Source organism: Capronia coronata (assembly GCF_000585585.1).
Source record: "Capronia coronata CBS 617.96 chromosome Unknown acBCG-supercont1.5, whole genome shotgun sequence".
Classification (NCBI taxonomy): Eukaryota; Fungi; Ascomycota; class Eurotiomycetes; order Chaetothyriales; family Herpotrichiellaceae; genus Capronia; species Capronia coronata.
This window is the reverse complement of record NW_006912897.1, coordinates 2133799-2146293: the sequence shown is the minus strand read 5'-3', so window position 1 is coordinate 2146293 and position 12495 is coordinate 2133799. Positions and strand designations below refer to the sequence as shown.

The 12495-nt window shown below is 52.3% G+C and overlaps 4 protein-coding genes across 4 annotated transcripts; 2 read left to right on the top strand and 2 right to left on the bottom strand.

Annotated features, from left to right (window-relative positions):
• Nucleotides 1-380: 380 nt before the first annotated feature.
• A1O1_06444 (SCY1 protein kinase) lies at nt 381-3116 on the bottom strand (the record flags this gene model as incomplete). The annotated part of the gene is made up of 1 exon (XM_007727323.1): nt 381-3116. One exon carries the CDS (start codon nt 3114-3116, stop codon nt 381-383), a length of 2736 nt encoding a protein of 911 aa, XP_007725513.1.
• Nucleotides 3117-3760: 644 nt separating this feature from the next.
• On the top strand, nt 3761-5896 carry A1O1_06443 (dipeptidyl-peptidase III; the record flags this gene model as incomplete). The annotated part of the gene is made up of 1 exon (XM_007727322.1): nt 3761-5896. One exon carries the CDS (start codon nt 3761-3763, stop codon nt 5894-5896), a length of 2136 nt encoding a protein of 711 aa, XP_007725512.1.
• Nucleotides 5897-6647: 751 nt separating this feature from the next.
• On the top strand, nt 6648-8581 carry A1O1_06442 (uncharacterized protein; the record flags this gene model as incomplete). The annotated part of the gene is made up of 2 exons (XM_007727321.1): nt 6648-7031; nt 7712-8581. The coding sequence occupies 2 exons, from the start codon at nt 6648-6650 to the stop codon at nt 8579-8581; spliced, it is 1254 nt and encodes a 417-aa protein (XP_007725511.1).
• Nucleotides 8582-9196: 615 nt separating this feature from the next.
• A1O1_06441 (uncharacterized protein) lies at nt 9197-11514 on the bottom strand (the record flags this gene model as incomplete). Its single annotated transcript, XM_007727320.1, has 3 exons — nt 9197-9863; nt 9891-11430; nt 11493-11514. The coding sequence occupies 3 exons, from the start codon at nt 11512-11514 to the stop codon at nt 9197-9199; spliced, it is 2229 nt and encodes a 742-aa protein (XP_007725510.1).
• Nucleotides 11515-12495: the final 981 nt, after the last annotated feature.

Genomic DNA, 12495 nt, shown 5'->3' with positions numbered 1-12495 from the left:
GGTCGATGGTGGTGCTATGTGAGTGAGGACAATGGCAGACGGATATCGACATTCCCGAAGCGGTTAGCCGGGACTGTCCCAGAGCAACGTCGTGGTCGAATGATTGGTGTGGAGGACTTCTTCCAGACAAGTCCGCTGCATGGTCGACGTGGGACCAGACAAGCATGGTGCCGATGCAGAGGCATTACGTACCGGGCACCTGCTTCTTTGGACATGATTGTAGAGCGGGTTCGGGCTGCATAACGGTGTATATCTTGCGATATTGCCGGCTATGTCCAGAAGGTCAGGTCAGCAGCCGCGCATCCCGAGCATACTTTGAGCCGAAGGGTATAGTTAATGTTGAGGAAGCCCCATTGCAACACGGCCAGTAGGCTTCAATACTAGATGAGAGACTCGTATTTATCCAATCCCGTTTTTTTCTGCTGAGGAGGCTGTTGATGGGCACTTTGAGGCTGCAAGATGTTATTCATCGATCCGGCAAACCTTGGCTGGGAGGACATTCCAAGACTCTGGTTCGGTTGCTGCCACGCATTCCTTTGTACGTTGCTCAGTGTTGGCGGCGTTATGCTCGGAACGAATACTGTGGGTCGATTCTGCGTCCCAGGAGGAGGTGGAAGCTGCCATGCGTTGGTGGACACGGGCGGAGATGGAATGGCAGTGGGTGGATTGGACATGTACCCTGACGGTTGCAATATGTGGTTATTGTTCTGTACCGTCGTGGGAGCGGGCGAGGATGTTGCCCAGATCGAGGCAGAAGATGGTGGAGCAGGCTGCAAACTTGGGAACGCCGACATGTTGACATCTGGAGTAATGGAGCGCGACGCCGGTCGAGGCTGAAGCGCAGGAATGGGCATGGGTGACAGAGCTTGATGGGTGGAAACACTCTTGTTGGTCGTCGAGACGGGGGACCACGAAAAGGACGGGGGATTCGGCGTCAACCGTTCTCCTTCGGCCAAAGCACCGGCAAAGACATCTTTCTTCTCGTTGTTTTTGTTGCCCAGGACGAGCTTCTCAAAGTCATCTTCCATACCATTGGCCGCACCTCCTCGCTGCAGACCATTGCTGGTGGAAGGCTGCGATACTGACGCTGGTCGGAATTCAGTGGGTCGGCTCGACAAGAGCTCCTGGAGCTTCCGCATCTGTTCCCTCTCAATCTTGGCAGATATCGACCTGATCACGTCCATGAAGGCCTTGAATTGTGGGAGATCCAGCAGCGGCCCCAGGCTAAAAGTCCACAGAATGGGCATGACTTCCAGGGCGAGGAACTCACTGTCCGCCACGGTTCCAATTTGTCGGAAGACCTTCAGTGCAGCCATCATGACGGCAGGCTCTTTGGTCTTGATCGCTTTCAAGAGAGGAACCACCTTCTCCTGCATGGTGAACTTGTCCAAGCTTGACACGCTCTTGTCTTTCGTCTCTGCCTCCGCCGCCCCAGAGAAGTCATCGGCACGACTGGTCATTCGACTGCCAGGGACGCCGCAAAGGACTCCCAACGCCTCCAGTCCACGGACCTTGATACTAAGACTGTTTGTCTTGCTGAATACGCTTGACACCACTGGGAAGAGATCATGCTTGACCGTCGAGAAATCAATCAGCGGCATCACTACCGGCAAACTTTGCAAAGCTGCATCGGTGAGGGAGTGAGTGGAAGACTCCATGGCGACATGAATAATGGGCAGAATGTCGTCTTTGAATTGTTTAGCGGAACAGTTATCGGCAAGCAGCTGGACGTTACTGAGAACTGTAAGTAGAGCGGCTTCCTTGCTGCTGTCTCTTTCCTCCGATTTCGATTTGCTGAGGAAGATGTCTCTCATGCGTAGCAGCACTTTGTCCGACACCACCTCCTTACTGGAGGGGATGACCTTGATGATGTGGAAAATGTTCTGCATGATCAACGGCAGTAGTTCGCGGTCTTTCATCTCGTCTAGGAGGACTCCAAGGATTTTCTTTTCCAGCACCGAAGGGGGGAATTGGGGCATGACACGACCCAGCCCTTTCATGAACTGCGACTTTTCCACGGCGGTCTTTGCTGGCAAGGCGTCCAGAAACCGAATGGTGTTGACGAGTATGTTGTCAAAATATTCCGATTGCTGAAACTCGCTCGCCGTCAGTCGCTGGGCCGGCCTCCTGGTCAGCATTCGTGGCAATGTGACGTTTAGTTCGCGTGGAAGCTTTTGATCGCAAAGATAATTGTTGGCGCTCGAAGGGACAGTCGAGGAATTGCTGAAGAGTTTCTTGTAGGTTGATTGATTGCCATGGGTCTCGATCGGAGACCTGTGAGGATTTCTGTACAGGGCCAAGATGACCAGACCAAGTGAGAAGATGTCTGCCAGATAGTTGATGTTGGCGTCGAGAACGAAGTCAGGAGACGCATAGTCCAGGTCCATTTGTACCGCGCGTGGCAATCGCGGGTCATGGTAGAGTGCTTCGGAGAGTGAAATCTGGGGCACGGGCTGATGTCCTTCTGCTCCATCCGGCGGCCCAGAAAACCCAAGTCCCGCTATCTTCCAGTCCGACTTTGCATTAATCATGATGGCATCGGGCGTCAGGTTTCCGTGAACAAGTTTTGCGGAGTCGTGCAAGAACTCCAACCCTTTGGCCACCTGTAGAAGACCCTTTTGGATTTCCAACTCGTCGACCTCGACATCCTGAAGAGCCCGAGAGGCAGAGCCGTCGTCAGACAAGGACCTTTCAAGACCTCTCCCATTTCTCCCACCAGTCCTATCCTTGTGTGCCAAGGCAGCGGATAAAGAACACAACACTGCTTCGGTTGCAAACATCAGACCACCATTGCGAGTTTCCTCCACCGGTTCAACGAGCTGTAGAACAGATGGGTGACGGAGACGAGCAAGGCTACTCGCCTCTTTTTTTAGGCGCTCAATAACTTCATCTTGGGCCTTCCGGAGCGATGTGGCACTGGTCGAGCGTGGACCAAACCCACTGCTGCCGACATCCAAGGCTTTCCGATCGAAGACAAAGACTGACGCCTCAACGCCCGTACTTTTCTTCTTGGCGCTGAAGACGGTCCAGACACCTACAGTAGATGAGGACTGCCTGGAGATTTCATAGTTGGCTGTGATGTTGGACGAGAATGACTTGAAGGCGGATGAGAACATGGCCGCTTATTGTGAGACAGGGATGCCAGCTTGATGACATGGGAGGAAATGATAGAGATATCTGGTTCTCAGCCGTCTTCTTTTCGCTAAAGTCGGATTACCAAAACGAGTGTCAATGGGACGCCAGTCTTTCACACTGAAGAGGCTGACTTGATGTTATGGTCAGCAACGAGATTGAGAAACCAAGGTTCCAGACAGCGCGACAAGACAGGGGAAGATAGCATTTACGGCGGACCACAAGACCAGCACGAGCTGCTTACTAAGACACACAACACAATACGGTGGACCACTCGAACGCAGCTTTGCTCCCCCGCAGCCTGATCGTCGCTCGTCTTGAACTGCAGCCTCGTCGTCGATGTCGAAGATACTGTTAATCAACCAGAAGACTTCGGAATAAGCTGCTGTGAGCTCTAGGCGTGGACCTGTCGTGACACCCTCCTTTACAATCTACTACGGGCATACTGTGAGCGTTCAGCGTGGGTTGTACTTGTTAATGGTACAGGCAGCCGCCGGCGACTACGCTTTTCCCCCTATACATGACCATTGTGTCCAGATTGACTCTGGGCTCATCCCTTCAAAAGTGTCTTCGTAGACTCTCCCACTTTACCTCTCAATTCTCTACCTTTCAGCCTGTTTCAACCGCCATGGATCCGGCTCTTCGATCTCATTACCTCGCCGACCACCCTCCCACCGTCGTTCAGTTGGAGATCGCTCCTCATTTTGCCGCCCTCTCGTCTAAACAGAAACGCTATGCACATCATCTGAGTCGGGCTTCCTTTTATGGGACTCGAGTGACCTTGGCCCAGGTGTCTCCTGAGTCGCCCGTCATCTACGATCTAATCCTTGCACTGCACCGTGCCTGCGGCGGTGACTACAAGAAACTATCTAATGACACGGCCGTGTCCTCCTCCGAGATCACACTATGGCTGGAATACTCTGCCCAGTTCCTCGGGAACTGCGGCAATTACAAGGGATTCGGTGACTCCAAGTTCATTCCGAGGATTGCACCTGAATCTCTTGAGAAGCTCTGTGGAGTCAACGAGGAGTGCAAGAGCCTCCACGACAAGGCCGTAAAGACTGGAGGAGGCATCTACGAGACGAAGGATGAGGCTTTGATGCATCTCGGGTATCCAGAGGCTGGACATATGACAAACTACTACCCAGATTCACCGACAATTACAAAAGAAGAGATCACCATCGTTGGGGATGTCCTGGAGGAGAAGAAGCTGCTGATAGAGAACACCCGTCTGCGGAAATTGGAGTCGGGAAACTTTGAACTTTTGATTGCGTCGGGCGTCAGCAACCCGCCGGCCGAGGAAAGAGATCTGGGTGATGTGTCGTCAATCCCCTTGACTGGCAAGCTGGCTGGAAAGACGTTAAGCCTCGTCTTCGGGGATTACCAGAATGAAATGTCAAAGATTGCGCTGGAATTCAAGAAGGCACGGAAAGAGGCGGCCAACGAGGTTGAAGAGAAGATGCTCGATGAGTACGCCAGGTCTTTCGGGACTGGAAGTATCCAAGCCTTTGTGGAATCACAACGCTACTGGATCAAAAACAAAAAGCCTATCGTTGAGACAGACATCGGCTTCATCGAAACCTACCGAGACCCTCATGGAGTGCGCGGCGAATGGGAAGGCTTTGTCGCATTCGTCAATCAAGAGAGAACACGAGCATTTGGCAAATTAGTCGATGCCGCTCCAAGTATGATCCCCAAGCTGCCATGGGGAGAGGAGTTTGAAAAAGACAAGTTTTTGAGCCCAGACTTCACTTCGCTGGAGGTTTTGACCTTTGCCGGCAGCGGCATTCCAGCTGGAATCAACATTCCCAACTATGATTTCATTCGCCAGAACGAGGGCTTCAAGAACGTCAGTCTTGGAAATGTGCTGAGTGCCAAAGCACCAAATGAGCCGATTCCGTTCATCCGCAAGGAAGACGATCAGATATATCGCACCTACCGGGATCCCGCCTTTGAGGTCCAGGTAGGCATCCACGAGCTCCTCGGACACGGCTGTGGCAAGTTACTCCAGGAGACCGCTCCTGGCGAGTTCAATTTTGATTTCCAGCATCCCCCGATCAGCCCCGTGACCAAGAAACCCATTACTACCTGGTACAAGCCCGGACAGACCTGGTCGAGTGTGTTTGGCTCGATCGCCTCATCGTACGAAGAATGTCGAGCGGAGTGCGTGGCCATGGCTCTTTCGTGCGACTTTGAGATCCTCAAGATCTTTGGCTTCGGTGACGGTACTCAAGAGATTGGCAACGAAGCTGGCGATGTTCTCTATGTGGCGTACCTGCAAATGGCTCGAGCCGGTGTGGCTGCTCTGGAGTACTGGGATCCCAAGTCTCGGAAATGGGGACAAGCACACATGCAAGCCCGCTACTCGATCCTTCGCACCTTCATGGATGCCGGTGGCAATTTCTGCGAGATCAAGGCTGTGAATGGAGACCTGGACCATCCCGATGATCTGGAGATATTCCTGGATCGGAGCAAGATTCTCTCCCACGGCCGGCCCGCCGTAGAGGCATATCTTCAGAAACTCCACATCTACAAAGCCACGGCGGATTTCGAAGCAGGGAAACAGCTGTATGACACCATCACCAGTGTCGACGGGTGGTGGGCAGAGAAAGCGAGGCCTATTGTGCTCAAGAAGAAGACACCGCGGAAGGTGTTTGTGCAAGCCAATACTGTCTTGGATGAGGACAGTGGCGAGGTCGAGTTGGTCGAATACGAGCCTACCCTTGAGGGCATGGTGAAGAGTTACTTTGATCGAGATGTGTAGATGGTAAGGTGGATGGATGGTGATGGGCGAAGCAGTGCCACTCAATAGCACTCGAGCATAGCAGGGGAAGTAGAGAATGATGGCGTATGACCATGTCTCTGAGTAGCGTCGACCTCTCTCTTGATCAACGGGGTCGTGGCTGGTAGCATGACTGACCTCAAGTAAATGTCACCGGGGCCAAACAGTGAATCAGCCCAGGCAAGACCCCACAGTCTGAGATGTCCCATCATTGAGTCACAGCTGTACACGCCCTTATCGAGGCCCATTCCATGAGGCTAGACATAGCCGCAAAGTGGACAAGAACACTAGTATTATGAGGTGAGTGGTCTCGACAAATCCATACCTCGCACCCATATCAGCAACACCCCAGGGCTGTGCTGTGACTCTTCAATGCTTCATTGGGCCTGATTGGCGATATACAAGGTTGATGAACAGTCACACCTTTGGCCCCCAATAGCTGCAAGTAACATGCCAGTGCTGCATGTGCAGGACGATGGCATCTCCAGACTACCACCACCTCCCAATGGGCTGCCGCAAACCAAGTCGACATTGTATGTATGACAAGGCTATGACAAGGCTGCCGCGGCCGCGGCCGTACAACGACTCTCAATCCGGCACCAATATCCTGGACAAGGCTAGGTTAGGTACCTACCTTAAACAATCAATACCACTGTGTCCCTTACTTTTGTCACAAACCCTACTTTTTGTTTTATCATACTTCTAAGATACCGCATCAACATAATCTCAACAAATGCTAACACTCGACGGCTCGACCCTAGAAGGCGGCGGCCAACTCGTCCGCGTGGCTCTGTCCATCTCCGCAATCGAAGGCATTCCCGTCCGCATCACTCATATCCGTGCGAACCGGGCCTCGAAAAGATATCCGCGTTCAAGCCATGCGGGACGACAGCATCGAGAAGAACAGCAGCAGCAGAAGAAGACAGTCGAGGCCTCTCTAGCTAGGGGGTGTCTCTTTCTTCCGCGACATGCCAGCGGCAGTGGCGATGACGGTGATGGAGCCGCGAAGACCAAGAAACCAGCAGCGGCAGCAGTAGGGGGTGGTCTGAAAGAAAGCCATCTGGCTGCTTTGGAGTGGTTGGCTGGGAAATGTGGTGCCGATGTCCAAGGTGGCGAAGTTGGATCTTGTGAGGTTGTGTTCCGGCCTTGGACACGGGGATCTCGTGGGAGGATGGACTCACGGACACAAACACATACACAAACACAGACATGTACACAAACACGAGTACAAGCCTCAAAGTGGGAGGATCATAGGATGGTGCTTGAGACAGAGACAGAGACAGTGGTGGAGACCCTCGAGCTGAAAAATCCAGGCAGTGTCTGGCTCGTATGGCAGGCTATTTTTCCGTATATTCTCTTCTCCATGTTGGATTGTTCTTGTTGTCAGCATCAACAGCAACAGCAACAGCAGGAATTCGACAACGACGATACTCCTCCGCGACCGAAAGACCAAGGTCAAGACCAAGATCAACAAGAAGATCCAACCCTGAAAATCAGAATGACAGAAAAAACACCGCTGCCCCAAGGACAACCTCTCAGCTTGTATTCGATACCCCTTCTTCATCGTGTCCATGGCCCCAATCATCATCCTGTTCCAAGCCGGCGTTCCGCATCCGTCTCAAGGGAGGCACCAATGTCCCGAAATCCCCGTCGAGCGAGTACATGCAGCAAGTGTTCCTCCCGCTGTGCGAAAAGATCGGACTGCCCAGGGTCGTTGTCGATGTCCATAGACGTGGATGGGCAGGTAGTGCACCGCAGTTGGGGGAGGTTGAGATCACTGTCGATAATCACCTGCAGCCATATTGTCACCATCATTACCAGCACCAGCAGCCGATCCCGAGAAAGGATGGCCAGAAGAATGGCATACCAGAAGACAATGGTCCTGAGAATGAGAATGAGAATGAGAATGAGAATACACCTCATAAAAGCTGTCGCTTCCATCTGTCACCCTTCCACATGCAGACTCGCGACACCATCACACAAATCACCATGACCATCATATCCGGAAGCTCTCAAACACACGCACTGCTCGAGTCGCAACTGGCATCTTCTCTGCGTGCGATTCCGTGCTTCTCGGCCCCTTCGCTTCCCATCACGCTTCACAAATCTTCCGGTCCAGCATCTGGGGATGAACGACGCTTGTATGTTCTGCTCGTGGCACATACCGTGGCGGGGTATCGACTTGGGCGCGACCATCTGGGGTCAGGACGCAAAATTGGTACAGAGGCCGATAGGCGGCGTCTTGTGTCGGAGGTGGTGGGCCGTCTTGTCCGCGAGTTTGTGGAGGAGTGTAAACCCACGAGGAGAGAGTGCAGCGAAGAAAGGCATTCTGCCTCCACCCACACCCCCGTCTCCATCTCTAGTATGGACGAGTTTGCAGAGGATCAGCTTGTCATATTCCAGGCGTTGGCTGAAGGTAGGACAAGCGTACATGCACATGGTGGAGGAGTTGGAACAATGTCAAGGGGAAATGGTAGAAGTAGTCTGCACACGCGGACGGTCAGGTGGGTTTGTCAGCAGATGATGGGGACTGTGTTTGATGAGATGGGCGGTTGCGAGGGAAGAAGACCTAGTGGAAGGAGACAGGCACAGGACGATAACATGGATAGAAGCAGAAGAATGCGGCCAGACCAAGGGACGCCAGGACAACACCATCCGGAGTGGTAAGGGAATCGAAGCCTTGCACTTCAAATGAGATCCATGAAGAGGGCTGAGGACCGAGGGCTAAATGGAGAACGAGCCCCACCGGAGGAAGATGTAGAGAAATAAGGAGGAGCATAGAGTCAGCCGAATAAGGGTATGACTTTCTTTGTCTTGTCATTTGTGACATGAGTTGGTTGCCTGCTGGATTGCTTCCCAATTGCTTCCCAATTGATTCCGCTGCAGAGCAGGCCGACGGGTCGTTGCATCTGCTGTGGGCTGAGCCTCAGCAAACCTGCACAGGTCTTGTTTTGTATTAACATCGATCATCTTGGATGTGCCAGAGTCCATTGCCTCCTGAATGCAACTTCCAGCTACACCCATCCGTAACTTTTACCCTAAGAAAATATGTGCCAGGCAAACACCACGCTTTTGGATCTTTCATTCCGAAACGCTGGCATTGCTGGTATCAGGGATTAGACATGACCGAGAAAGAATTGAGTCCTGGGAAGTAAGACTCGTGAACCGAAAGAGTTATGACAACCACACTCAGTCTTCGAAGACAGTCTTCTTGAGGCCTTGCGGCAAGGCTGATTTCTGTCTGGGAGGTGGAGGAGGGAAGGGATGAGAGACCCGGGTCTCCTAAGCGCCGGGACCACCAGCCGCACTACCACGCGGGCCCTTCTTGTTTTTCAACACTTTGTTTTTCAACTCCTTGTGAGCCTGACGAGTAGCTTTGTCGTATTTGCCCTTTCCCAGAAGAGGAACACCGGGAAGCTTTCCAGGTACTGTCGTATCGGGCTTCGGCTGAATTGGGACAAGCTTCGATTTCGGTCCACGGGCTTTGACGAGGTTCTTGCGTTCTTTCTTCTCTTTCTTCTCCTTGTATTTCTTGCCTTTAGGCCCGCGGCTGGCGTTGGATAGAGTGGCACGTGTGGCGTCGCCCGAGTCGGACTCTGAGGCTCCAGCTTCCTGCTCGTCGTTGTATTCCCCGAAAGATACAAAGTCGGCATCGGTTCCAAGAGCTGCTGGCTCTGCAGTCTGAGCAGGTTCTGGGCTTTCGGCAGATGCGGCAGCCTGGACAGGTTTCTCTTCTGTCTCCGCAACTTTCACGGTCTCTGTGACATCCTTCTTTGCTTTTGCAGCCTTCTTCGCCAGCTTCTTGGCGGCTTTGCTGTCCGTCTTGGGTGATTTGGCCTCCTCTGCAGTGTCAACTCCATTGACTACTGGCGCCTTCACCTCGGCGACTACTGCCTCTACCTCGACGGGCTGTTCTGCCGCCGTGGTCAATTCATTGGACTCCTTGGGACTCTTTTCGACCTTTGATCCATTCTACTCGAATCTGGCAAGCTTCTTCTGGGCGTTCTTAAGAGCCTTTCTTTCGTCCTTGGCTAGATCTGAATCAGGCATGGTTTCAGCCTTCTTCAGCGCCTTCCTCTCCTTCTTTGATAGTTGAGGTTCTTTTGCGGATTTGGCAGCCTTAGCTCCTTTTGACGCCTCAGCTCCGGCTGCCTCGATGGAATCTGCAGTTGCGGGTTCGGAGGCGGCGACGTTCTCAGCAGACTGATCTTGCATCTCCTTGTCTTCATCACCATCAATTTTCTTTTTCTTATCCTTCTTATCCTTCTTTGCCTTCTTGTCTTTCTTTGACTCCTTCTCTGTTCCTTCGGTGGTGGCTTCTGTCAAAGCTGCTGGAGCCGGCTCCTGATCCTCAACAAGTTTGGGTTCTTCGGCGGTTATGAGTTTCTCCTGCACTACATCTTCAGGTCTGGTGAGAGTTGACTCTGGCATATCCAGTCCAATGGCCTTCAACTTCTTCGCCTTCTCCTCACGTCTTCGCTGCTCCTTGTCCACCTTCTTCTGCCATTTGTCGGCGGGCTTAGGTGCGGCAAGTCGCTCTCCTTCAAGCTTCTCGTGAGGAATCTTTCGGTACTTCTTGTTCGCGCCGACCCAGACATCCGGGTGCAGCGATTCAGGTGGAGCATACTTGCATTTGAGGATATGACCGAAGAGGAGGTAGTTGTCCATGGTCTCGGCAACGATCTTGGCAACTTCGTTTGAACTGAACTCGATAAAAGCATAGTGTTTGGATGCTCCAGTGCGTTTGTTGCGGGAGAGTCTTAATCTGGTGATGTCGCCGAATTGGGAAAAGTACTCCCTCATCTGCTTTTCGTAGAATCCATGAGGCACGCGACCAACATAGACTGCGCCAGGACCATCATCCTTGCCTTCTGCCTTGAGCTTGTCCAACTTCTTGCGAACCTTCTTGGATTGGGGCAGGGCAGGCGTGGTGGTGAGGTCGAGGCCTGCATCTTGTTGCTCGTCTTCCGAGTCACTGTCGAAACCGGCCAGAAGGGCGGCAGCGTTGTCATCCGCGGGGACCTCATCAACGTAGCCAGCCTCGTCTTCGCTCGCAACTGCACGGAAGTCTTCTTCAAGCTCCTGATCAACGGTACGCTCGGCCTCGGCTTGCATCGATGTAGTGACGGGTTTCTGTGCGGTTGCAGTTTCAAGGTCTTCATCACCAGGGTGCTCCACGACGCCATTGACACCATCAGCCGTAAGCAATTCGTCCTGTTTGCTCTTCTTGTTCTTCTTCGACTTCTTCGACTTCTTGGAAGTAGGCTCTTCGACAACTTCACCAGTAGAGAGGGGAGCGGCAGTCTTGGTTGTTTCCTCCTCCTCATTCATGAAATCGGCAGCACGCTTGCGAGACTTCTTGGTGCTGGCATCGTTTGAAGGCCGAGATTCGACTTCAAATGCGGCAGTTGGCTCTGTGGTAGACACTGGCTTAGGTTCAACGGGGTCTTTGGTAGCATCTGTGCTCTTTGATTTCTTGCTCTTCTTGAGAGGCAGATCAGTCGCTCCCAACGATCCTGCAAACAATCGGTTAATTCGAGGACGTGGAGAGTCCGGGAGTGATTTGAATTGTACTTACCCTTCCGTTTCTTTTCACCCATTGTTGCAATTGGATCAGGTGCGGAACCTGCTCAACGAAAATGTGAAAAGTTATCTACAAAAGTTGCAATGTAAGATGTTGGATTCAAAGTTCACAGCGACCTGGAGCGTGTCTGCCAATTCACTTGAACTCGATTGTCCCAAATTTTTTTCTCCAACTCCATCCGCCAAGAGTTCATAAAACATTTAGTGAGAATGACAGGGAAACTTAATCCGAAGAGCGTGACTAAGCATCCTCTCTGTTCTCACTGTTCCTCTTCTCCTTCATCCTTCCAACTTTCATTACATGTTCACCCTGTCTTTCTGTTGTTTGATAATATTTTGTACATCAGTTCTTGGGAAACCACCGTGGTTATACCAATCACCATAAGGCTCTCCGCTTACTCAATGCTCTTTTGTTACGTCTCGCTCTGGTCAGTGGCGTGCGGTTGAGAAAAGGTAGGATTCCACGTTGGGACAATATGCTACTAGGTGGAATGCTTATGCCCTGGTCTCAACTGCTGCAGGGTCTCACCCTCGGCCGAGAGCCCTGGCAAGGATCAGAATGTGCAACGACAAGCACCTAAGAGATAACGAGAGCGGACAGACCCCGAACAAGGCCCCAACTGAGGTGTAGTCGACACATGCGTCTGACCGGAACATACTCATATCTATGTATATATTGTAGCCATCAAAATCAACCAGTGCAAGTGGCTCCTCGCCTCGATCATGAGAGCCGCCACACTTCCCACACACTAGCCCAGGAGACTTTCTAGGACAGATGATCTAGGGACGTTGCCTTATAGACCCTGATCCGATAGCTCGATTCGCCAGATGGATCAGGCTTCGCTACCTGGAGATACGGTCATATTAGTAATTGCAACTCCTGGCACTTTTGGATCGACCTGCATTCAGCTTCGAGAAAGACCCCAGCTGACAGTGGGTGTCCGACATCTTTGATGGCTATCCAAGGCCCATAACACATCAAACGTATCACAAAGTGA